Raw genomic sequence first — 27,094 nt, 5'->3', positions numbered from 1 at the left:
CATAACATTGTGAATATTCTAAAATCATTTTAAGAGGGTAAATTTTATAGTATGTAAGTTTTATCTCAAAACTTACTTTCTAAAAACCACCTTGTAAATTCTATGGCACATAAGTTTTATCTCAATAAACCTTGTCTCCACCAAAACAAACCAATAAAGCAAACATTTAAGTGGAATAAAAAGTCATTTCCTTTCTTGAAGGACATAGAATCTTATGCTGCAACAATGAAGAGTTCTCATTCTCTCCCACTATGGCAGTGCTTCTCAATCTATTTGCTGCCTCTGCACCACAGGGTCTCGCTCTGTCACCCAGGTGGGAGTGCAGTGGGATGAACATGGCACACTGTAGCCTCGGCCCGCTGGGCTCAAGTAATCCTCTCATCTCAGCCTCCCGAGTAGGTAGGTCTCAGGTATATGTCACCACATCTGATAATTTTTTTTTTTATTATTAATTTCTTGACCACTTCCCTGTAAATATAATTTTTTATTTTATTTTTTGTCGAGACGGGGGTTTCTCCATGTTGCCCAGGCTGGAGAAGGAAATTTCTAAGGTCCAAAGGACACAGTAAAGCTCAATGGCATCCAAAAAAAGGAAAAAATTGTTTTCAAGATTTCACAGAAGTGGTTATAGACTACTTGGTATAGTCCAAGGACTATGGTTCCCATGGAAAAAATATGAGACTTTTTAATACTAGTTATAAACTTGAACATCAAGATATTTTAATGTCTATAAAGCTAACGTTCACTTTTATAAATATTGCCAAAAAGACAGTTTGTAAACATTTAAAGAAAATAAAGCCAAGTCACTAACATGCTTGATACTAACACCATATATATTACAGTATTAAGGCAGGGGAGACCCCAAACTATAGAGCAATGGAGACATTCTTTACCAGGACAACAAAGTGAAACAAAGCCAGAATCAGAACTCAAACTGGAAAGCCAGGCAATTATCCGATCATAATTTGGTAAATTAAAATGAATTTTAGGCCGGTGTGGTGGCTCAAGTCTGTAATCCCAGCACTTTGGGAGGCTGAGGCAGGCAGATGGCTTGAGCCTAGGATTTCGAGACCAGCCTGGGCAAGATGGCGAAACCCCATCTTTACCAAAAATACAAAAAGTAGTCAAGCGTGGTGGGGTGTGCCTAAAGTCTCAGCTACTCGGGAGACTGAGGTGGGAGGATCACCTGAGCCTAAGAGGTTAAGGCTGCAGTGAACTGAGATGGTGCCACTGTACTCCAGCCTGGGTGACAAAGTGACACCCTGTCTCAAAAAAAAAAAAAAAAAAAAAATTAAAATTATTCTCTGAACTGATATTTAAGTGGTTTAGGAAAAAATTGTTCTTTATCTTGAAAAATTATTCCCAATACAAAAGTGAAATATCCTACTAAGTAACACAAAATTGACCAAAATAGCATATACACATAGATATTATATAATACTGATTGCTATAAAAATATATTTTAATTTTATTTCAATTTATGATGTACATGTCTAAGGGTTTTATAGTCCCTTATTTTTATTTCCCTAGTAATAAGCCAGTCATGATTTATTTTTATTTGGTAGTGTCTTCTTTTTCTTCAGTTAAGTTCTCTGAGATTATTTTTAATGCTATGAGTAAGCAAGCTCCAAATACCATAGCTCATGTGAGGCTAGATATTAGCTTCACAATGTAAAATGGACACATGACTAGGGACTATTAGGAAACTCCTAAGTCAGTCTAGGGAATCAAATGATGAAGTGGCTAGCAAGCTAAACTCTAAAGATCAATAAGGTCAATTTTTAGGATGAGCCATTCTTAGTAATTCAGACCAGATTTAGAGGCCAAAGGACAGAAGTCACAGTTAAAGAAAACATCTTAATTAATTAAAATTATTACCAAATTTGATTGGAAACAAACTTATACAAATAGTATAGTCAACAAATGTCTCCAGTCAGATTTTCTTTGAATAAGTAAAATGGAGATAACCTACATAAAATATACAACATTGTAACCTATATAGAAGTCTCAAATACATAATTATATATTAAAATAGGAAAACACTATAAAACACATTTTATATATTAACCTCATAGTTTTACATTTATAGTTTTTTATTGCCTTTCCTACTCTCATTTTCATTCTGGTCCTGGTCGTTACAAGTTTTGTTTCATCTTGTCATAATGTGTATAACATTGTAAGAACAAAGTAAGATACTAGTAAATAAGTAATAAGCAAATAAACCAACTCAACTAAGTACTTTAGGCCTAGTCCCTGACTTTCTACACAAGGCCTATAAATTTTGTTATAACTGACATCTACTGAAATTTATAAGATATGCTGAATATTAACAAAACAGAGAGAAATTTACTGGTACAATATATACACATCTATGCCAAGGAATTGTTTTAAAGCAAACAGCAAACTAGGCCTACCATTTTTGATAAATTTTGTTGATCTGTATCTAAAAAGGAGTGTTACTTACATGTCCTGCATATTGTCCAAATTTCTTCCTTAGCCCAACAGCCAGGCCAGTAAGACATTTTGCTGCCAAAGCCACCAACATGACATTGGTATCCTTTCCAACAACCTACAAAGCGGGGGGGGGAGGATGTGGAAAGGAAAACAAAATAGTCACAGCCATGTAGAAGAGTATTGAAATTTTATTCTCAAAAGAACTCTGAGGCCAGGTGCAGTAGCTCATGCCTGTAATCCCAGCACTTTGGGAGGCAGAGGTGGGTGGATCACCTGAGGTCAGGAGTTCGAGATCAGCCTGACCAACATGGTGAGACCCTGTCTCTACTAAAAATACAAAATTTAGCCAGGCATGATGGCGGGCACCTGTAATCCCAGCTACTTGGGAGGCCAAGGCAGGAGAATCACTTGAACGCGGGAGGTGGAGGTTGCAGTGAGCCAAGATTGCACCATTGCACTCCAGTCTGCAACAAAGCAAGACTCCATCTCAAAAAAAAAAAAAAAAAAAAAGAACTCTGAAAGCTCTTATGCTAATATATGACCAATTTTATTTACTACAAGACAGGAGAAATTCTTCTTTTATTGTATTGAATTTAGGAGCTTCCCTTCATTATGTTTAGTCTTCTATCTTGAAGTTCTACTAATAAAACATAGATAAAACCACAACATCAAATTTCTCACTATCCAGTAGTGGCAGTCTGGGCTGCCAGCACTGTTCAACTGTGCAGGAAATGACCCTGATAATGGCAGATAGACTAGAGGTCTGCTGACTTTGCTTTGGGACAAGGAAAATGAAAAGACAACGTATCTCTGAAAGACACGACTGGGCAACAGCTCTAGCATTCATAACCAAGAAGCACCAGTAGAAACTGCTGCAGGTACGTTCAGGAAGTCCATGGGGACTCTAAATTGTTAATGCTATTGCAACCATTCTTCTGAGGAAGCTTCTGGCCTTGAGGCTGCCACTTCAGTCATCTAATGATGGTTAAGCTTCGATTCAGAGTCTCAGCTGATTCTCCTCTAGCACTGCTTATACTACTGCCCTCCTATGCCACACCCCACAAAGCCCAGCACTTATCTAAACTCATGGGTAGTAGCTGCATCTGTGTCAATTTAGCAAGACAGTGATTATGACTGGGTTCCTTCCTGGTAAGATTTTGCTGTGGTACACTGCCCAATCAGCTGGTGTTAAAAGGCTGCTTTATTACACAATAATATAGGCACGGTGGCGTATGCCTGTAGTCCCAGCTACTTGGGAGGCTGAGGCAAAAGGATCACTCACTTGAACCTGGGAGGCAGAGGTTGCAGTGAGCCAAGATTGCGCCACTGCACTCCAGCCTGGACACCAGAGCAAGACTCTCTCTCTCTCATATACACACACGCATACCCACACGCATACACACACAAACACAACTGCTTTATTTATAAATGTCCCCAAACTCTTCTTTTTTCACTCTTTTCCTAGTAGGAGTAATGCCTCCCATCTACTTTGAATTTTATCTAGTCCCTACAATCTAGTGTTCCATAAGCAGAATGCTTTCTTCTAGATTCTCTGCATTAAACAACTCCTAACATGCAACATGCAGGAAGTTCTACTTGGCACTTATATGCACTCCTTAAGTGCTGAGGAATAAGAATGAATAAACTAACATTTATTAAAAAAACAAATTAGACACCAACATTTTGTAGGCACTTTATAATCCTTTTTAAATTTAATTTTCGCCCAAACCCTATGAGGTAAGTACTATTACTATTTCAACTTTGCAGATTCACAGCCAGGCGTCATGGTTCACGTTTATAATCTCAGGACCTTAAGAGGTTGACGCGGAAGGATCGCTTGAGTCCAGGAGTTCAAGACCAGCCTGGGCAACATGGCGAAACTCTGCCTCTACCAAAAATAGAAAAATTAGCCAGGCATGGTGGCACGCGCCTGTAGTCCCAGGTACTCAGGAGGCTGAGGTAGGAGAATCGCTTAAACCTCGGAGGCAGAGGGTGCAGTAAGCCAAGATCGTGGCACTGCACTCTAGCCTGGGTGACAGAGCGAGACACTGTCTCAAAAATAAAAAACAACAAAAAATGTGCAGATTTCAAAAAGAAATTTTTTTTTGAGACAGAGTCTGGCTCGATCTCAGCTCATTGCAACCTCCCCCTCCCAAGTTCAAGTGATCCTCCCATCTCAGCCTCCCGAGTAGCTGGGACTAAAGGCAAGTGCTACCACACCTGCTAATGTTTCTATTTTTTGTAGAAACAGAGTTTCTTCATGTTGCCCAGGCTAGTCTTAAACTACTGGGCTCAAGGGATCAGCCCCCCTCGGCCTCCCAAAGTGTTGGGATTATAGATGTGAGCTACTGTACCCAAACCAGATTCTAAAAATTAAATAGAGATTAATGTGCTTACAGTCAGGTAGTTAGCAAATGGTAATGCTGTGCGATTCAAACCCAGGTCAATTCTGACTCCAAAGCTTTTGCTTCCTTTATTAAGTAAAGCATGTTCTTCCTCTAAACTTGTGTTAAGTCCACTTTCCTCACGAGAGGATGAGATCAGGGTCGTAATAAACATTTTGTTAAATCTCTAATTACTGTAAGTCTATGGAGAAAAAATTTTCCATTCATTTCTGTATTGAAATCACTATTGGTATTTACAAATGTTTTGATTATTTTTCCTTACCAAAATATTTCTCAGATATGATTCAGATGCTAGACTTTATATTTAGCATCTAAATATATATTCTAGGAATGGACACCAGAAACATGTAAGACCCCATTCCAACAAATTCTAGTTCAATGAATCCAGGATGAAATTTGGACATCAGTATTTTTATATGGCTCAAAGGGTGATTTTGTCATATGGGCTCAGTTAAAGAACTATCATTCTATCCCTTTCTTAAAGAATACCTCTTCCTACCCATTGTTGGAACAGTAACCAGTGGGAGCTAAACTCTAGACACTCATGATCTTAATGTATAGTATTGAAGAAGATACCGTGAATCTGTTAAATTTCAAGATTGTGAAGGCTCAAATAAACTTATAAGTGAGCAATGGACCAGATACCCTAATACAGTATCTGCCTATCACACTCATTGACACGTATCCCATAAACAAGTTATTCTCAACTGGAAAATGAGAGTAGGAAAGATGGAGAAGTGTTTATTTTTAAGAAAAGTAACATTATGTGGGGAGACTCCATTTCAGAGGTAACAATCTTTTCAGTAATTTCTGTTCTAGACCAGGGAATGGAAGCTTTAGCTCATAATCTCAATATAATCTAAACAATAGGAAATTTTGTACACAGTTATAAGTACTGTCACTTTTCTCATAAATTGAGGCCTACAGTATTAAAACACAAAGTGCTTTAAAGTAATTATCAATTGGTATTTATCTTTAACTAGAAATGAAAGCCATTAGTTAATAATAAACAAAAACACACTGTTGACAGAGGGAAGGAAGCAAATTAATGAAATTTATTACGAATTACTGTGTTTAGAAAACTATGACGAATACAAGCAATAATTAAGAGGGGAAAGTAGAAAGAACAAGTGAAAAAAAGATTAATAATACCACACAGAAGTCTAAAGATTATATAAGAAAGCACTTTGAAAATCCAAATCTTAATGTAAAGATAAATAAATTATATATATATTAAAAAAACCAAATGCCCATAGGCATAGGCAAGTGACAAAATCAAAGAAGCGATGAGGTAGGAGGGAGGCATCTTATAAATAAAAGAACTATAGGCCAGGCACAGTGGCTCATGCCTGTAATCCCAGCACTTTGGGAGGCTGAGGCAGGCGGATCACTTGAGGACAGGAGTTCAAGACCAATCTGGGCAACATGATGAAACCCTGTCTCTACTAAAAATACAAAAAAAAAAAAATTAGCCGGGCATGGTGGCACACGCCTGTAATCCCAGCTACTCGGGCGGCTGAGGCAGGAGAATCACTTGAACTCGGGAGGTGGAGGATTCAGTGAGCTGAGATCGTGCCACTGCACTCCAGCCTGGGTGACAAGAGTGCAACTCTGTCTCAAAAATAAATTAATTAATTAAAAATAATAGAAAAAAAAAGAACTATAATCTGTGAGAATAGGAAAGCCCACATAATATGCTAAATCAGGTGACAACTCAAAACAGTTTAAAAATAATTTCAGGAATACCATAAGAAATTTTAAAGTGCATGTCTTTTTACTACTTTCATTAAAGGAAAAAAACTGAGAAATGAATGGGATTACTTGATTTATACAATACAAAGAAGAGATTATTATGGAGGGAAAAAGGATTGGTCTGTAATCTATTCTTCAATCTCATCCTCTTTTTTCCATTTCACCATTTCCCTACTTTTGTTATGTTTCTAGGAAGTCAACATAATACAAAGTTTGTGTGTACATATAACTAAAATCAAATGGAAAAAATAAAATGTCGGTTGGGCACCGTGGCTCATGCCTGTAATTCCAGCACTTTGGGAGGCCAAGGAGGGTACATCACCTGAGGTCAGGAGTTCGAGACCAGCCTGGCCAATATGGTGAAACCCTGTCTCTACTAAAAACACAAAAATTAGCTGGGCGTGGTGGCAAGTGCCTACAAATCCCAGCTATTTGGGGGGCTGAGGCAGAAGAATCACTTGAACATGGGAGGGAGAAGTTGCAGTCAGACGAGATCGTTCCTGGGCAACAACAGTGAAACTTCATTTCAAAAAAAAAAAAAGTCTCTGTCACTACTCAATGCAAAAAGAAAAGAAAATGTCTTGTTTCAGGTTAATTTTTATAACTGAAGTTAACTTTTCATTGTTTTAAATATTTTAGCTACAAAATTCACTTTCTTTTTACTTGTTTGTGGTCTTTAATTCCCTCCACCCCACCATGTGAAAAGGGAAAGAAATTTCTACTGCTACCCTGGATCTCTCAGAAATCAAAATCCATGATGCTCTCCTTATATAGTACAGCAAGAGATTATATTTACATTCACAATGCCAGTGGAAACCACAGAACTGTCTGTGTGAGAAGCTAATATCCTTAGAAAATGCATGTAGAAAACACATAATGATAAGGAAAAAGAAAAGGTTTTCTTTGACACATTGAGAATTCAGCACCAGAGCAATAAGATTTCTAATAATAATCATATGCTGGAAGAACTGACGGAGAATCTGTAGCTCTCTTCATACGCCACTGGAATCTGACTTTCCCTTTCTCAGTGTCCTCTACTATTCCCCTTCCCATTCTTTCCTCTCAGGTTCCAGGATGGTAAAACTCTTTTTCCCCTAGGGCAATTCTCTTTTAATTTATTTTACACAACTGTGGCTCTTCAAGATGGAAAACTGATGCCTGAACAAAGATTTCATAAATCATATCTCAGCCTCCAAGTCCCACAGGAGGAAAGCCTAGGAAGGTTAACTACTAGAATATAGTTGATCCTCATCATTCACGAATCCATATTTGCAAATTCAACTACTTGCTAAACTTACTTATAATCCCCGAATCAACATTCATGGTACTTTCCTGGTCATTCACAGACAAGTTCAGAGCTGTGAACATTTTGTGTTGTCTACTGTGCACATTCCCAGCTGAGGTAGACAAGATAACACTCTGCCTTCTTGCTTCAGCTCTTACACTATAAACAAGTGTCTTTTTCATGGTTTATTCAGTGCCATGTTTTCGCATTTTTGTGTTTTTTGTTGGTGCTTTTGTTGTTTAAAATGGCCCCTAAGTGTAGTGCTGAAATGCTGTCTAGTATTCCTAAGTGCAAACAGGATGTGATGTACCTTAGGGAGAAAATACATGTGTTAGGAAAAGCTTCGGTCAGACAAGAGTTACAGTGTTGTTGGCCAAGAGTTCAGTGTTAATGAATCAACAATATATATTAAATATGGTATCTCCAAACAGAATAAAACAAAGTTATGTATTGATTGATGGAAATGTTGTGATCAAAGGGTTGCAGGATCCTAACGCTGTATTTCTCTTAGAGGCAACGATTCAATATTCACTAATTTAGTGTTCTCAGTGGCTTTACAGAATATAACTACTACGAGTAATGAGACTCACTATACTTAGATGTGCGTATAATTAAAAACCAACTTCCTCCCATCACCATTATAATCCTCTGTAATTTTAGACTGAGGAAGCAAACAAAACAAAATTTTCATTCTTGCTGTATTCAAGATGTTTTCAGAGTTTGTTCTTAAGCACTATAATCATATCCACAGTGTTTGATCTATACTTACAGGTTTCATAAAAAGTTACTACATACAAAATGTCCACCAGCAGCATTCAACTTGCTTGGACCTAAGCAATACCAAAAGAGTATTCTCTAAAAATGTTTATTTCTTACTTAGTACTTGCCTGTTTCAAAATTGATCACATATTCCTATACTCTTTATTTTACATACTGATACAATGTAGTGTGTTATCATTTGCTATCATCATGTTTAATATTTGTCCAATTAAATACAGCTAACTTAAATAGCTCATCCTATAGAATTATAAAACTGGAATATGTAGTTTTAGATCAGCAACTCTCTTTTCCTAGAGAGTTACAGAAGCTATCAAATAGCATACCTAAAGTCAAAGTGACAAAAAACAAAGACTGAAAATGAAACTAACTCACAACAGTAATTTAAAACAATCCTTTAAAATTGTATGTCTATAATTCAAATACTATCAGTAATGTTCCTTAAGGGCAATGTATATGTAATTAAAAAGATGACTGATGAGAAATGCAAAGGCCTGATTGTTGTTACGATACCAGTACTGAAAGTCCTCATATTTACCTTCTTTAATGCTTTTACTAAATCTGCATAATCGCCAGCTTCCAGTTTGGGGTTTTTTACTAGTACTTCTACAGCCTCTAGGGCCTCTTTTCTCTCTTGCCATTTTTTTGCCTCCTGCAAGATACAATATGAGTTATTTGTAACAGAAAATAAGAGAGCAGAATAAAAGTCTATTTTTTGCACTCTGTTAATTCAAAGATATATAATTTTTTTAAAAAGTTATAAAACTGGCCAGGCACGGTGGCTCATATCTGTAATCCCAGCACTTTGGGAGGCTGGGGCAGGCAGATCACGAGGTCAGAAAATCGAGACCGGCCGGGCGCGGTGGCTCAAGCCTGTAATCCCAGCACTTTGGGAGGCCGAGACGGGCGGATCACGAGGTCAGGAGATCGAGACCATCCTGGCTAACATGGTGAAACCCCGTCTCTACTAAAAAATACAAAAAAACTAGCCGGGCGACATGGCAGGCGCCTGTAGTCCCAGCTGCTTGGGAGGCTGAGGCAGGAGAATGGCGTAAACCCAGGAGGCGGAGCTTGCAGTGAGCTGAGACCCGGCCACTGCACTCCAGCTGGGCGGCAGAGCAAGACTCCGTCTCAAAAAAAAAAAAAAAAAAAAGAAAATCGAGACCATCCTGGCTAACACGGTGAAACCCTGTCTCTACTAAAAAATACAAAACATTAGCCAGGGGTGGTGGCAGGCGCCTGTAGTCCCAGCTACTTGAGAGGCTGAGGCAGGAGAATGGCATGAACCTGGGAGGCAGAGCTGGCAGTGAGCCAAGACCACGCCACTGCACTCCAGCCAGGGTGACATAGTGAGACTCCTTCTCAAAAAAAAAAAAAATTTTTTATAAATATATATATTTTATTATATATTTATATTTGCCTAGTATATATATACTTATATATACATATATATATTTATATTTATCATCTAGTGGATAAAAGCCAGAGATGCTGCTAAACATCATACAATGCATGGGATAGCTGACAAAAAACGTCAACATGCAACTTATATTTTATTAAAGGCAATCCTTTATTTCTATATTTATTTTATAAATATATATATTTTATAGCTATATCAGAAGCAATTATATAATATATATAATTATATATGTGTTTATATGTTATATATTGTATATAAATATATATCTATAATATATATTTTATAGATATATATTTTATAAACATATAAATATCTTATAAACATATATAAATATATATTATATATATAAAAAACTGGAGGCAATCAGAACAATTGTTCACATATATAAATTTTTGTTCATATATAAAAGTATTTTCATAAGATATTATAACTAAAGTAATATAATAAACAGAATGCCATAGACGTTTCATTCTCATTTTCTAGGCAAACATTAGTAAGCAGATGTCAAAAAGAAAATATTAATAGAAAGCATTTCTAGCCCACCCATCTCACAGTGGCACAATTACAGGAGAGGAATTTCTACACTGACAGCATTAAAAAGACCAGAGAAGAACAATCACATAACCAACAACTCACTACTACAGCGGTGGTTGGGATAAGACTGTGTTTCTCAACTGGGGATGATTTTGTCTCCTAGGGAACATCTGGCAATGTTTGAAGACATTTTTGATTGTCATGACTTAGGCAGATGGTATTACTGACATCTAGTGGATAAAAGCCAGAGATGCCGCTAAGCATCATACAATGTACAGGACAGCTGACAAAAAAATGTCAGCAGTGCTAAGGTCAAGAAACCTTGGGGTAAAGTAGTGGCAGTAGAAATGGAGAAAGGGGAGAAATCTGGAGATCTTTAAAGTTAATCAGAGAGAAAATGAGAAAAAGGAAGTCAAGAATGTTCTGGTTTTATGGCAAGACATGTTTTTAAAAAGTGCTATAATATATATATGTATAAAGCAGTGTGGGAGCAAAGAGGAAGAAGCAACTAACTCACTCTACTAGGGAAGATATGGGGTGGAAGGGGGTGCACCAGGCAAAGGCTCAGCAGAGTGTTCTAATTCTATTCAAGTAATTATTTTACAAGAAATAAATGAAAGAAGTTTAACTATTACTTACAATTTTGTCATAAAAGTCTTTGGGAAGTTTGGAAAGGATTTCTACAGCTTCTAAAAGCTCATAAGCATCTATCTGTGGCACCTCATCACCATCATCACCACCTTCAAGGAGAAAAACAAACCTTAAAAATGGTTAAAATTGTTTTACTTATCAGTTATATCAGTCCTTTCACAATCCTGATGAAATTTTAATAGAGAAGAGACCAGAGTTATTAAAGCTACTTGCAACTTATATTTTATTAAAGGCAATCCTACAAAATATGCCTAATGAACACAGATTCTTGTGGCAGTGCCAGTTCTGGTTAATTTTTGCAGAAACCAGTGTTTAAAATTGGCTTACCTCCTTCAGCATCTCCACCAGCAGACTGTTGTTGTTCCAATTTAGCTTCTAGCTCTTGTTGGGAACGAAGAAATCGAGTAGGTCTAGGAGCACTTGTTGGCAATTTGACCCATTCTTCTTCTAGTTCTTTCAACTGCAAATATCATATAATATTTTAAATAACATCTGCATCTCCACCATTAGTTTAACATACTTAATACTTACATTTATTGACATATCAGGACCCATTTCTTTCTTTTTTTTTTTTTTTGGAGACAGAGTCTTACTTTGTCACCCAGGCTGAAGTGCGGTGGCATGATCTTGGCTCACTGCAACCTCCACTTCTTGGGTTCAAGCATTTCTCGTGCCTCAGTCTCTCTAGTGGCTGAGATTACTCGAGTGGCTGGGATTACAGGGGTGCACTACCACATCCGGCTAATTTTTGTATTTTTAATAGAGATGAGGTTTCACTATGTTGGCCAGGCTGGTCTTGAACTCCTAACCTAAGGTGATCCTCCTGCCTTAGCCTCCCAAAATGCTGGGAATACAGGTGTGAGCCACCGTGCCTGGCCTCCAATTTCTTATTTATGTGGCTCTACCAGGGCAAACAAGAAAAGATTCATTCATTCATTGAGAGACAGGGTCTCAACTCTGTTGCACAGGCTGGACAATTTTGGCTCACTGCAGCCTCCACCTCCCCAGGTTCAGGTGATCCTCCCACCTAAGCTTCACGAGTAGCTAGGACTACACGCCGTGCCACCACGCCCGGCTAATTTTTTTTATTATTTATAGAGATAGGGTTTGCCATGTTGCCCAGGCTGGTCTCGAACTCCTGGGCTCAAGTGATCTGTCTGCCTGGGCCTGCCAAAGTGCTGGGATTATAAGTGTGAACCACTGCACCAGTGGAAGAAAATATATAATTAAATTATATTTCTTTTACAGCATAAGTCAAACCAACTTGAATTTACTATAAGGAAGACGTATGTCTAAGCACTAAGAAAGAACAGTAAGTCCCACTTTTTAAGACACTCTCATTAGTTCATTAATTCAGATACATTTACATCATCAGAAGAGTCTCCAAAACCAATTGTAATAAAAAGCCAGAAAGAATGTACTTCACATAGATAGTAAGTTCTGCCACCCAACAGAATTGCAGAGAAAGTTAAGTTATGCTCAGAAAAGCTGACTTCAAAATTAAGAATGAAAAATAATAATAATTTTTTTTTTTTTTTGAGGCGGAGTCTCACTCTGTCGCCCAGGCTGGAGTGCAGTGGCTGGATCTCGGCTCACTGCAAACTCCACCTCCCAGGTTTACGCCATTCTCCTGCCTCAGCCTCCCGAGTAGCTGGGACTACAGGCGCCCGCCACCTCGTCCGGCTAGTTTTTTGTATTTTTTAGTAGAGACGGGGTTTCACTGTGTTAGCCAGGATGGTTTCGCTCTCCTGACCTCGTGATCTGCCCGTCTCGGCCTCCCAAAGTGCTGGGATTACAGGCTTGAGCCACCGCGCCCAGCCGAAAAATAATTATTTTTAAGGATAGAATATCAAGAACGATAGGCAGAAAATATTTTCATATTAACCTTACTCAAAAGCAACCAGAAAACTTTTTGTCTCACCTGAACAGAATTTATATTTTGTAATGGGGGTCTCAGAGCATCTCGAATCCATCTGTAAATCTCCACAGCAATCAGTTTGGCTTCATCTCGAACAGCCTTCTCTCGAGACTCAAAGAGTTTTGGCAACACTTTGATAATTGGCTTAAGCAAGATGATTTTGGAACCAAATTCACTACAAGTAAAAAATTGGGGAAAAACTGTCAACATGGAATGCGATTAAGTAAAGCATTAGCTTTTCTTCATTCAAACATAGTTTCATATCTATATAATTAGAAGAATTACATAAGTTCAGTTTTTTTAAGGCAACAAAAGGAACTCATAACCACTTACCTACTAAGGTGTTGTTCTTCCAAGAATATTATTTAATGTGGAGGGCCCAAAATAATATTACCATTTTAAAACACACTTTCTAGGTAAGCAGACTAGGAATAATTAAAACCTGTAAAGGATCAACATGTGTAATACCTTTTTTTTTTTTTCGAGATGGCATTTTGCTCATTGCCCAGGTTAGAGTGGTATGGCGTGATTGCGGCTCACTGCAACCTCTACCTCCCGAGTTCAGGTGATTCTCCTGTCCCAGTCTCCCAAGTAGCTGGGATTCAGGCGTGTGCCACCACACCCAACTAATTTTTGTATTTTTAGTAGAGATGGGTTTCACCATGTTGGCCAGGCTGGTCTCGAACTCCTGACCTCATGTGATCCACCCACCTTGGCCTCCTAAAGTGCTGGGATTACAGCTGTGAGCCACCATGCCCAGTCTAATACCTCAAATATATATGTATATACATACAAAGCTTACAAATATAAACTAGTTTATAAATATTTAGATGAATGAAATCTACTTTTAATAAACCTTTAATAGCTCCTATAATTAAAGTGATTCATTTACCTAGATAGATCACAAATCCTGGCAGTATTTTGTTCCTGACTTTGTGGCTATCACACTATAACTCTGGGCATCTTAAATCTTTCACTGCGTCAGTTTTTTATGGGGAAAACAGTTGCATTTTGACTTCTTTCAAAAAGCATATTTTGCCGGGCGCAGTGGCTCACACCTGTAATCTCAGCATTTTGGGATGCCGAGGCGGGTAGATCACCTGGGGTCAGAAGTTCAAGGCCTGCCTGGCCAATATGGGGAAACCTCGTCCCTATAAAAACACAAAAATTAGCCAGGCATGATGGTGGGCGCCTGTAACCCCAGTTACTTGGGAGGCTGAGGTGGAAGAATCACCTGAAACCGGGAGGTAGAGGTTGCAGTGTGCTGAGATGGCGCCACTGCACTCCAGCTTGGGCAACAGAGTAAGGCTCCATCTCAAAAAAAGAAAAAAAGCGTATTTAACCTTACATATCTGTCATAGATTACATTTCCACGTTCCCAACTGGCCAATTTTAGCTATCTAATATCACTATTAACATTTCTGGGCCGGGCGCGGTGGCTCAAGCCTGTAATCCCAGCACTTTGGGAGGCCGAGACGGGAGGATCACGAGGTCAGGAGATCGAGACCATCCTGGCTAACACGGTGAAACCCCGTCTCTACTAAAAAATACAAAAAACTAGCCGGGCGAGGTGGTGGGCGCCTGTAGTCCCAGCTACTCAGGAGGCTGAGGCAGGAGAATGGCATAAACCCGGGAGGCGGAGGTTGCAGTGAGCTGAGATCTGGCCACTGCACTCCAGCCCGGGCGACACAGCGAGACTCCATCTCAAAAAAAAAAAAAAAAAGCATTTCTGAGTATCAAATTCTAGAGCAGAAGAGATTTATTTATGAAAGAACACTGAAATTCTGTATGAGTAGTAGGACCCAAATGTATTATTTTTCTATTATCTAATGTGCACAAATTTATCTCATGTGAGCAAATGGAACAAAATTATTCAGTAATAGCTACTAGTGTACTCCAGTGATTTTTTTTTCTTGGTTTTTGTTTTTAATTTTTTGGAGATAGGGTCTCACTATGTCATCCAGGCTGGAATGCAGTGGTGTGATCACAGCTCACTGCAGCCTTGACCTCCCCTGCTCAAGCTGTTCTCCAGACTCAGTGCCCCAAGCAGCTGAGACTATAGAGGTGCACCACCATGCCCAGCTAATTTTTTTTTTGTATTTTTTGCAGAGACGGGGTTTCTCCTTGTTGCCCAGGCTGGTCTTGAACTCCTGGGCTCAGGCAATCTGCCTGCCTCAGCCTCCCAACCCAAAGTGCTGCGACAATACAGGAATGAGCCACTGCTCCTGGCCTTAATCATCATCATTATTATTATTATTATTGAGATAGTTTCTTACTCTGTTACCCAGGCTGGAGTACAGTGGCACAATCATAGCTCACTGCAGCGTCACCCCCTGGACTCAAGTAATTTTCTTGCCTCCTGAGGAGGTGGGACTACAGGCGCAATAAAAAAAGAATTTTTAATAAGATACCTGGCTATGCAATATAGTTTAAGTATAAATATCATAAAAATAACCTACATAATCTCTAAGATTTCTTTTAAAATGCCTTTATATTGGGCTCAGTCGATTAAAGAAAAAATGAGAAATTATAGTGGCAATAAACCATTTTGTTTTAGTGATATTTAACATGGTGCCTGAAGAACTTAACATTTGAGATTTCTTAAATCTTCCTATATATTATCACTGTTTCATCTGACTCTTTTTTCCTTACAGGCCTACTTCTGTAAGGAAAAAAAAGATGGAGCAAGTCCACATGGAAAATAGACATCTTAATAAAACAAAACCTAATTTTGATACTAAACATATCACTATAGAAAACACAAAAGGGTACTAGAAACCTGTTTTAGGTACCACAAATGTTTCTGGTCACCTGAAGCTCTCACTAACAATGCTTTAGCAAGCTCTGGAACCCAGGATCAAGCAGTTTGGCCTCAGGGTTCTTGAGGGTCCCAGAGAGCTACCTAGTTAAACTATAGATTCCGAAATGCTTTAGGACAAATAAAGAACCACACAGCGATGGGATACATAACAACATCTATGAGGAAAACATGAGATATACCTAACTTGTTATTATCCTACCCTTATTTTCCCAGTTTAGCTAAAAAATGAAATAACCAGAATACACAGTACTCCAGACTAGAAACTTATAATGTAAACGTAGAAGATTATAGGCCAGGTGCGGTTGCTCACATCTGTAATCCCGGCACTTTGGGAGGCCGAGGTGGGATCACTTGACGCCAGGAGTTCCAGACCAGCCTGAACAACATGGTGAAACCCCATCTCTATTAAAAATACAAAAATTAGCTGGGCATGGTGGTGCTCACCTATAGTCCCAGCTACTCAGGAGGCTTGAGGCACAAGAATCACTTGAACCCAGGGGCGGAGGGTGCAGTGAGCTGAGATCGCATCACTGTACTCCAGTCTGGGTGACAGGGCGAGACCTTGTCTCAAAAAACAAAACAAAACAAAAACACCAAAGATTATAGTATATTTTTTAAATTCAGACACCACTAAGGACACAAAAGATTTATTGATATAAGTGTAGTTCTGATAACTAAGACAAGTCACTAAATTTCTAAGACGATAGAATGAGCATACTGTTACTACTCAGAAAAACACCTGCTTGCTATACCATAATCGGCTAGAAACAAGGAAACTTCATTCACGTAAGAATCTAAGCAAGTCAAATTTTATAAAAGTACATTATGAACAAAGCAAAAATAATATTAAAGACCTATAAATCAAAGATCGTTCAACAAAATTCAAGAGTTTTTATACTTTCACAGAAGATAAACACCAAAGGAAACATTTTTCTCCAAGATATAGGTCATACACAAAATCACGAGAGGTGAGGTGGATGATCTTCATTCTGTGAGGGTTTCACTATAGCCGCTTTCTAAAATATCTCATATAGACAGTACTTGGGGACAGGATATCAGATTAGAAGAACTGCCAAATCTGAACAAACTAGTGATCTGTCTAATTCAGATTTCCACAGCAAATTACAGCCACTTGTTCCTGAAAGAGATCCTATTCATGAAAAATTTCATGGCCAAACAACAAGGAAGTCTAGGGTTGAAAAGAATTTACTACGTAAGAGTAAATGTTACTTTTCTATTTGCTTTCATTGTGCTTCTCTTTAAAGGCATATAGCATTTGCTTCTACTTTACTAAAAAGGCACCTAAATAAAGGTTTGCTTTAGTCCATAAACTATATCTTTAGCCAACATCTCAAAGTATAGACTTCGAAAGTCTATACTTAACAAGAGAAAAAGAGCTGCTTAAATACCCTGAGGAGTAGTTTTCCAACAAAAGGCCAGTACTTTTTTTTTTGCAGTGCTTTTCCACCAAAAGGCCAATTTTTTAAATGTATTTATTTATGTATTTTTGAGTCTTGCTCTGTCGCCCAGGCTGTAGTGCAGTGGCGTGATCTCGGGTCACTGCAACCTCTGTCTCCCAGGTTCAAGCGATTCTCCTGCTGCAGCCTTCCGAGTAGCTAGAATTACAGGCACGTACCACCATGCCCAGCTAATTTTTTTGTATTTTTAGTAGAAACAGGTTTCACCATGTTGGCCAGGCTGGTCTCAAACTCCCGACCTTGAGATCTGCCTGCCTCGGCCTCCCAAAGTGCTGGGATTACAGGAGTGAGCCACTGAGCCTGGCCATTATTTATTTTTTAAAGAGACAGGGTCGTGCTCTCTCACCCAGGCTGAATTGCAATGGCACAATCACAGCTCAGTGCAGCCTAGAACTTCTAGACTCAAGGAATCCTCCCTACCTCAGCTTCTTTTTTTTTTTTTTTTTAAGAGACGGAGTCTCGTTCTGTCACCCAGGCTGGAGTGCAGTGGCGCAATCTCGGCTCACTGCAAGCTCTGCCTCCCAGGTTCTTGCCATTCTCCTGCCTCAGCCTCCCAAGTAGCTGGGACTACAGGCGCCCGCCACCACGCCCAGCTAACTTTTGGTATTTTTAGTGGAGACGGGATTTCACCGTGTTAGCCAGGATGGTCTCAATCTCCTGACCTTGTGATCCACCCACCTCAGCCTCCCAAAGTGCTGGGATTACAGGTGTGAGCCATCGCACCCGGCCCTCAGTTTCTTTTTTATAGTGGCAGGGTCTCGCCATCTTGCCCAGGCTGGTCTTAAGCTCCTGGCCCCAAGTGATCCTCCTAACTCGGCCTTCCAAAGTGCTTGGATTACAGGCATGAGTCACTGCCCTCAGTTGAAAAGCCCAATTCTTAATCTGATAACAGGTCAGAAATCTCTATTCATCTTCATTAGAAAGGGATGCAGATAAAATAACTATACAACACACTTGAAGGCTAAAATTAGTCACACTTGGGGAATGACTTTCCTTGCTCAGGTCACTTTTCTTGCTTGTTTTGGCATGCTAAGTCAAATTCTGCAGTTTCCATTTCTGTTTAAACCAGGAATCCAAACTCAACTGAGATACTCTAGTTCAGGGGTCCCTAACCCCTGGGCTGTGGAGCAGTACAGTGGTCTGTTAGGAACCAGACACAGAGCAGGAGGTGAACAGCTGCCAAGCAAGCATGACCACCTGAGCTCTGCCTCCTGCCGGATCAGCAGAGCATTAAGGTTCTCATACGAGTGTGAACCCTACTGCGAACTGCACACGTGAGGGATGTGCATACTCCTTTTGAGGTGGAACAGTTTCATCTCAAAATCATCCCCCATCCGCAACACACAATTCTTCCGTGGAAAAACTGTCTTCCATGAAACGGGTCCCTGGTGCCAAAAAGGTTGGGGACCACTGCTCTAGTTAACAGAACTAAAACAAAGTCTTACCTTAAGGCTTTCCTCAGTGTCTCTACACAGGCCACTATGATCTTGGGATTCTTATTGTCTAAGCCTTTCAAGAGCTCTTCTTGCACAGCCTCTCCTTTCTCAATCTCTATGTACATAAGACAGATCTCTATGCCCAGCTCCTTGGCTTTGGCTTTAGGTTGGTTGAATACTTTACTTACAACACCTGACACAACTTCTCCTGTGGTTCTGTAACATATTATAAAGAACAAAGACCCCACTTTAGTAGTAAGAATTGGAAAATGGTCATGGAAAGGGGGTGTACAAATACTTTTACAAATGCTAGAAATACAGTAAATGATTAATTTTTAAATTTATGTTCAAGAATATTTTAAAAACTTATGTTAACCATAAAATTTTAAGACATGTCATAGCAGACATAGTAACAGTTTATAAATGTAGAACATTCAAACAAAAAAGTAAAGATCCCTTGATATTCCACCACCCAGAGAAAACTTCTTTCAACTTTTTGATATCCCTCCTTCCAGACCTTTCTCTAAGTGTGTGTGTATATGGACATACAAATATATTTTATAAAAGTAGGGTAACAGAATGCTTGCTTTTATTTTTATTTATTTGTTTGTTTGTTTGTTTGTTTTTTAAAGAGACAGGTTCAGTCGGGTGCAGTGGCTCATGCCTGTAATCCCAGCACTTTGGGAGGCTGAGATGGGCGGATCACCTGAGGTCAGGAGTTCAAGACCAGCCTGACCAAAATGGTGAAACCTCGTCTCTACTAAAAATACAAAATTACCCAGGTGTGGTGGCGCATGCCTGTAATCCCAGCTACTCAGGAGGCTGAGGCAGGAGAATCGCTTGAACCCGGGAGGTGGAGGTTGTGGTGTGCCAAGATCGCGTCATTGCACTCCAGCCTGGGCAACAAGTGCAAAACTCTGTCTCAAAAAAAAAAAAAAAAAAAAAAAGAGAGAGGGTCTTGTGCTGTCACCCAGTTGGAGTGCAGTGGTGGGATTATAGCTCATTGTAACCTTAAACTCCTGGGCTCAAGCGATCTTCCTGCCTCAGTCTCCTGAGTAGCTAGGACTATAGGCACATGCCACTGCATCTGGGCAAAATTTTTTTTAAGTCGTTTTTAACACTTTTTAGGAAAAGAGGATTTCTTCACAGAGGGAATGGATATGTACCTTTAATAACAAAAGACTACTCTTGACTCCTTAATAAGACTTTACAATAGCTTTACTGCTTTGAATCTCTTCTAAATGAAATGAAACCTATACTACTGGGAATTAGAAGAACTGAGTGGGTTGAGATTACATGCAGTATTTATCAAAAAATAGCTTCTGGTATCAGAAGAGAAATTAAAAAGTGATAGTTTTGCTAATGGTAAAGGAAACCCAGTGATGCCAGTTAACCAAATTGTCGAATTAATGATGATCTTTACTGGTATAATCTTTGAAGTTAAGTCAAGTATGTATTTCTTGTGCAATTAAGTCAAGTGTTTCAACTTTTTTTTCATATGGAGGGTTCCTTTCCTTTCAATAACCCAGAGACTAGAGTTAGGAAAATCAGGTCTATGAGGTATGGAATAGTAGGATGACTAGAAATCTGTCATTCACAGATCAAGTTAAACAGGCCAGGAGTCACTGAGGTTGTTTAGTAAGCATTATCTCCCCCAAGAAATAAAAATGCCTAATGAACACAGGGAGATGATTCTAATATCACCTAAGAACCCTTGTAAAAAATTTAGTTTTTTATAACGCCCAAATCTCTTCAGTGGAATTCTGATAATTCCTTTACTGACAATCTCTCAGTTTATTTTTGAAGTTTACTGACTCTTCCTTTTAGTTTAGAATAATTCCCATACAAAAAGCTTAAAAGGAAAACCACTTGGTCATCAAACCTTAAAGTAAACTCTCAAAATATTATTTCTAATTTACTCCTCTACAGATCTCATGTACCATTTAGATTTCGGGGAATAAAGACTGAATGAAAAACAAGTATTAAGAAACTGTGAGGCCGGGCGCGGTGGCTCAAGCCTGTAATCCCAGCACCTTGGGAGGCTGAGACGGGCGGATCACGAGGTCAGACCGAGACCATTCTGGCTAACATGGTGAAACCCCGTCTCTACCAAAAAATACCAAAAACTAGCCGGGCGCGGTGGCAGGCGCCTGTAGTCCCAGCTACTCGGGAGGCTGAGGCAGGAGAATGGCATAAACCAGGGAGGCGGAGCTTGCAGGGAGCTGAGATCCGGCCACTGCACTCCAGCCTGGGCGACAGAACGAGACTCTGTCTCAAAAAAAAAAAAAAAGAAAGTATGAAAGTAAGAAAATTCATCTATTCTAAAACTGCTAATAACTAAGGACAATGATCTACAAACACATATAACTTATGTAACACCAAACAGGGGTTTTTATCAGTAAAGTTGGAAAGAAAGTACTTACTTTCCTGCTACATGGGCATTTTCAACGTAAACAAGTGCAGCTTCTAATCCTTTCAATTGAACCACTGCATTGGAATCAGTGACAAATTTTTTGATCAATCCTAAAAATTTGGACCATTCTGGGCTCTTTTCATCCTTTATTTTCTGGAAGATCTTCAGGGCCTCTTCATACCCACTTAACCTTGCTTTCCACAGCTAAAAGAAAAGTAGTATTTTGAAACAAAACACAATTTAATGATATTATCATCTACTGTTAATTTGAGCGGGAGGGTGTGAGAGTAAAAATGAATACCCCACGTCAGGTAATGTGAACAAAGGACCCCATGACTGGAAACAAAAAAAGAGTTTAAGAAATTGGCAGTTTTCAAAAAAGATTAGCTAATAAACTTCTTACAAGTGTTTAGTGTTTATGATACTCTGCCATTCATAATAGGCCATTATAAATGAATATCACATTGTATCTAAGAATTAGTTATTACTTCTTTATAATATTGTATTAAAGATGTGACAACTCAAACATGAGAAATCACCCTGATGAAACTGCCCCATCTCCAAAGTATATGCTGTTTTTTGGTTCTATTTTTGTATAATCATTAGGCAGCTTTATATTACACTGTATATTAATTTCAGCCAGTAGATTTCAGACATTTTTACTGAAGTATTCTTTTTTCATTAATTTATTAAACAGGTGTTTAATAAACAAAAATCAATTCAGCTCTGGCCCTTGTGGAGCTTACACTCCAGCAGAAGGGGACATTAAGCTATCTTACAAATAAGTTTAAAATTAACAAAACATTAAGTACTACAAAGGAGAAGCAACTTGGTGCTATGAAAGTATATATTATAAAAGGCTTTGTCTCCGTGTTAAGAAAAATTTTCCTGAGAAACAGTAATTGAGCTGAGCCCTGAAAGACAAATAGGGACTAATCAGGAGAGAGTGGCAAAGGGGTAGAAAGAACATTCCAGAAGGAACAGTATACTCCAAGGCCCTATGGCAGCAGGGAATATGGTATTTCCCACTCCTATAAAGAAAGAGAAGGGGAGCATGGTACAAAATAAGCTGCAGAGGACTGGAAAAGGCCAGACCATGCAGGACTATGAAGGCCAAAGGAAAGATTCCACTCATTATTCTAAGATCAATGGGAAAGCAATGAAATGATTTGGGGGCAGTTAAATGAGAAGTTAGTTTGTGGGATGATCAAATTTGCATTTACTGTGTTAGGCATTAGTGAAGAATTAGATGTCTGTCCTCTACACTATTAGATCAAAGAGACAGAAGGATCAACATATGATTGAAAAACAGAAATAATTTACATGTTATTTGTTTAAATGAAAATGTAATTTGGGGCAGGTGCTATGCTCACAGAAAAAACTGTTCCTTCTAAGGAAGGAATGCTGCCTAACCCACTATAAGATGAGTTCATTAGGAAGAAGGCATTACCTATTCTGCAACATTAGAGTGACGTATAACATAAATTAGTATCATAGTTGTACATTTACTAATCAATGTAAACCAGATTTATTTATTTTTTTTAATTGGGCAACATCTCATTCTATAAAGTAGAATGAGTGTTCCCTAAAGCAGATTTAACATCTCTATTCTTTAAGTTTCAAAAACACATAATAAATGCTTAAAAAATGAAAAAAAAAAAAGCACCAAATCACACGAGATTGAAAAACTCTTAGCACATATTAACCACTCAAAAATTGGAAAACCTTTAAGATTTATATATTTTTTCTGCCCCTTTCAGCGAGAAAATACATAATCTACCAAAAAAAAGCATTATAAATAGTTATGATTCTAAATAAGTTCCAAAATTCGCCCCAAAATTTTTGTTGCAATTTAATGTACTACATACCAACAATTTCTATGCAAATTAGAATAAAAACCAACTAGCTCACTGTTAATCTGGTCTTATTTGAAGAGCTACATGTTGATTTTTGATACAGTATTCAGCCTTGGCTAATTTATTATATAGGATGAAGGAATGGTTCTGTGGAGGATATAGGGACCATGGCTCCAAATTTCTACTCTACATACGTAGAACTGTATGTATACAACTGTGTAAGTTAGTATATTTTATTCAGTATTTTTAATAATCAACAACCATAAATCTTGAATACTCAAATTCAAAGCAAGGCCGGGCGCGGTGGCTCAAGCCTGTAATCCCAGCACTTTGGGAGGCCGAGACGGGCGGATCACGAGGTCAGGAGATCGAGACCATCCTGGCTAATACGGTGAAACCCCGTCTCTACTAAAAATACAAAAACTAGCCGGGCGAGGTGGCGGGCGCCTGTAGTCCCAGCTACTCGGGAGGCTGAGGCAGGAGAATGGCGGAAACCCGGGAGGCGGAGCTTGCAGTGAGCTGAGATCTGGCCACTGCACTCCAGTCCGGCAACAGAGCGAGACTCCGCCTCAAAAAAAAAAAAAAAAAAAAAATTCAAAGCAAACTTTAAAAGAACTGTCAAGAACATAAAGTGTGCCGGGCACGGTGGCTCACGCCTGTAATCCCAGCTCTCAGGGAGGCAGAGGCGGGAGGATAGCTTGAGCCCAGGAGTTCGAGACCCGCCTGGGTAATACAGCGAGACCTCGTTCTCCACAAAAAAGGAAAAAAAAAAAAACACACACACACACAAAAAAGAACATAAAGTGGTTAACCTGAGGACTTTGAGTAGACTACATTTACAAGAAGAAATGAAATTCTAAAATCTACCAGATGGTAGATGTTTGTAGTTTTTAAAATGATTAAAAATAAAAGAAACTAGAGGCGGCCGGGCGCGGTGGCTCAAGCCTGTAATCCCAGCACTTTGGGAGGCCGAGACGGGCGGATCACGAGGTCAGGAGATCGAGACCATCCTGGCTAACAGGGTGAAACCCCGTCTCTACTAAAAAAAAAAATACAAAAAACTAGCCGGCGAGGTGGCGGGCGCCTGTAGTCCCAGCTACTCGGGAGGCTGAGGCAGGAGAATGGCGGAAACCCGGGAGGCGGAGCTTGCAGTGAGCTGAGATCTGGCCACTGCACTCCAGTCCGGGCAACAGAGCGAGACTCCGCCTCAAAAAAAAAAAAAAAAAAAAATTCAAAGCAAACTTTAAAAGAACTGTCAAGAACATAAAGTGTGCCGGGCACGGTGGCTCACGCCTGTAATCCCAGCTCTCAGGGAGGCAGAGGCGGGAGGATAGCTTGAGCCCAGGAGTTCGAGACCCGCCTGGGTAATACAGCGAGACCTCGTTCTCCACAAAAAAGGAAAAAAAAAAAAAACACACACACACAAAAAAGAACATAAAGTGGTTAACCTGAGGACTTTGAGTAGACTACATTTACAAGAAGAAATGAAATTCTAAAATCTACCAGATGGTAGATGTTTGTAGTTTTTAAAATGATTAAAAATAAAAGAAACTAGAGGCGGCCGGGCGCGGTGGCTCAAGCCTGTAATCCCAGCACTTTGGGAGGCCGAGACGGGCGGATCACGAGGTCAGGAGATCGAGACCATCCTGGCTAACAGGGTGAAACCCCGTCTCTACTAAAAAAAAAAAATACAAAAAACTAGCCGGGCGAGGTGGCGGGCGCCTGTAGTCCCAGCTACTCGGGAGACTGAGGCAGGAGAATGGCGTAAATCCGGGAGGCGGAGCTTGCAGTGAGCCGAGATCCGGCCACTGCACTCTAGCCCGGGCGGCAGAGCGAGACTCCGTCTCAAAAAAAAAAAAAAAACAAGAAACTAGAGGTATAGTTGGGGAAAAAATAAGATAATCTGAAAGGATGCCCGCCAAATAATGACATGATGTGATAAATTGTCTCTTATTAGCTTAAACTAGAAAATAAAGATTGGGGCCGGGCACGGTGGCTCAAGCCTGTAATCTCAGCACTTTGGGAGGCCGAGACGGGCGGATCACGAGGTCAGGAGATCGAGACCATCCTGGCTAACACGGTGAAACCCCGTCTCTACTAAAAACACAAAAAACACTAGCCGGGCGAGATGGCGGGCGCCTGTAGTCCCAGCTACTCGGGAGGCTGAGGCAGGAGAATGGCGTAAACCCGGGAGTCGGAGCTTGCAGTGAGCTGAGATCCGGCCACTGCACTCCAGTCCGGGCAACAGAGCGAGACTCCGCCTCAAAAAAAAAAAAAAAAAGAAAATAAAGATTGGTAGATTCTGAGGGTAAATACTGGAATGCAGATTATATACATCAGAGAACCAAAAAATGTTGGATTTCTAAGGTCAAATTCAGAACACATCTCCAAAGAAGAGTCTCTATATAATAAAATGTTAGTAAGTACTTAGGTATCAGAGGTATATTGTACTGTATATAGAAGGAGATGAAAAAACTAGCCAGTTACTAACTTTTTATAGATACCACTTACTTTTCACTTCACTAATATCTTTTCTTGGAATTCTTTCCAGAGACCCAAAATAATTTTTAGTTGAGCTAGAGAAACCTATTTTCAATGAGAAAAAATAACATATCTAACAAGGCTTCAGTATTTTTGAAACTGCCAATGTTTTCACATGCTTCTAAGTAAGATGATAGTATAACTGCTGACAAAACAAGCCAATGACACTGAAATCGAATTTCAGAAGAGTCTTACCTTGTGTTCACATTTCTGATCAACTGGTAGTTTCAACCACTCACTGTCATCTCCCATTGTGCTTCCAGGTTTTCCTTAGAATTAAGAGTATTTCCTGGTCAGATAAAGGCAGAAACCTACTTAGCAATCAGGCAGTCTCTTAAGACAAAAATAACTTTTCTGAGATTATTATTTTATCATTCATGCAATAACAAGAGTAAAAATCCCATTCTTTGGTCAGATCCCCACTTAATTCAATTAATATAACTTTTTTTTTTTTTAAGTCACTCAAAAGACAGGGCATGGTGGTGGCTCACGCCTGCAATCCCAGCACTTTGGGAGGCCGAGGCAGGCATATCACCTGAGGTCAGGAGCTCAAGACCAGTCTGGTCAACATGGTGAAACCCCGTCTCTACTGAAAATACAAAAATTAGCTGGGTGTGGTGGTGCACACCTGCAGTCCCAGCTACTCGGGAGGCTGAGACAGAAGAATCACTTGAACCTGGTAGGCAGAGGTTGCAGTGAGCCAAAATCATCTCACTGCATTCTAGCCTGGGCAAAGAGTGAAACTCCATCTCAAAAAAATAAAGTCACTCAAAAAATATAAATATAAATATATTCAAGTCTGGGCAACATGGTGAAACCCTGTCTATGCTAAAAATACAAAAATCAGCCAGGTGTAGTGGTGTGTGACTGTAGTCCCAGCTACTTGGGAAGCTGAGGTGGGAGGACTACTTGAGCCCAAGAGACAGAAGTTGCAGTGAGCTGTGATCATGCCACTACACTCCAGCATGGGCAACAGAGCAAGACCCTGTCTCAAAAAAACCAAAAATTTGTTTTTTAAAAAATGATGCTTATATATTCTCACAAATGAGAACTTCTTAGATATAAAAGAAAGCTAGAATAAAACTGAATTGCTGAGCTATCTGGCCTTTTAAAAGGCCAAGAAAAAAGTTTTGGAAAAAGTCATACTTTCACCTAGAATTACTTACAGAAAATAATCAATATGGGGGCCAGGTGCGGTGGCTCACGCCTGTAACCCCAACCACTTTGAGAGGGCAAGGCGGGCAGATCACGAGGTCAGAAAATCGAGACCATCCTGGCTAACACAGTGAAACCCCATCTCTACTAAAAACACAAAAAATTAGTCGGGTATGGTGGTGGGTGCCTGTAGTCCCA

The 27,094-nt window shown here is 39.5% G+C and overlaps 1 protein-coding gene and 1 long non-coding RNA gene across 5 annotated transcripts in view; one reads left to right on the top strand and one right to left on the bottom strand.

Moving 5' to 3' along the window:
* CKAP5 (cytoskeleton associated protein 5) overlaps positions 1-27,094 on the bottom strand; it is a 105,379-nt gene that overhangs the window by 57,866 nt on the left and 20,419 nt on the right. For 3 of the 4 annotated variants that reach the window (XM_033207816.1, XM_033207818.1, XM_033207817.1), the window contains exons 2-9: positions 25,937-26,030; positions 21,355-21,548; positions 18,941-19,147; positions 13,200-13,371; positions 11,606-11,738; positions 11,267-11,367; positions 9,212-9,325; positions 2,465-2,569 (exon numbers count right to left, since the gene is read on the bottom strand). In XM_033207816.1, the coding sequence (XP_033063707.1) occupies positions 2,465-2,569; positions 9,212-9,325; positions 11,267-11,367; positions 11,606-11,738; positions 13,200-13,371; positions 18,941-19,147; positions 21,355-21,548; positions 25,937-25,993 (1,083 nt within the window). In that variant the 5' untranslated portion in view covers positions 25,994-26,030. The remainder of the gene's footprint in view (positions 1-2,464; positions 2,570-9,211; positions 9,326-11,266; positions 11,368-11,605; positions 11,739-13,199; positions 13,372-18,940; positions 19,148-21,354; positions 21,549-25,936; positions 26,031-27,094) is intronic. The other variant, XM_033207819.1, reaches the window with a different exon arrangement.
* LOC117081635 lies at positions 311-21,000 on the top strand. The gene is made up of 3 exons (XR_004436210.1): positions 311-399; positions 12,527-12,590; positions 20,861-21,000. It is a non-coding gene; the product is annotated as an uncharacterized LOC117081635 (long non-coding RNA).

Source organism: Trachypithecus francoisi, unplaced genomic scaffold, assembly GCF_009764315.1.
Source record: "Trachypithecus francoisi isolate TF-2019V2 unplaced genomic scaffold, Tfra_2.0 Lachesis_group8, whole genome shotgun sequence".
In the NCBI taxonomy this organism is placed as follows: Eukaryota; Metazoa; Chordata; class Mammalia; order Primates; family Cercopithecidae; genus Trachypithecus; species Trachypithecus francoisi.
This window is presented reverse-complemented; position numbering and strand designations above follow the sequence as displayed.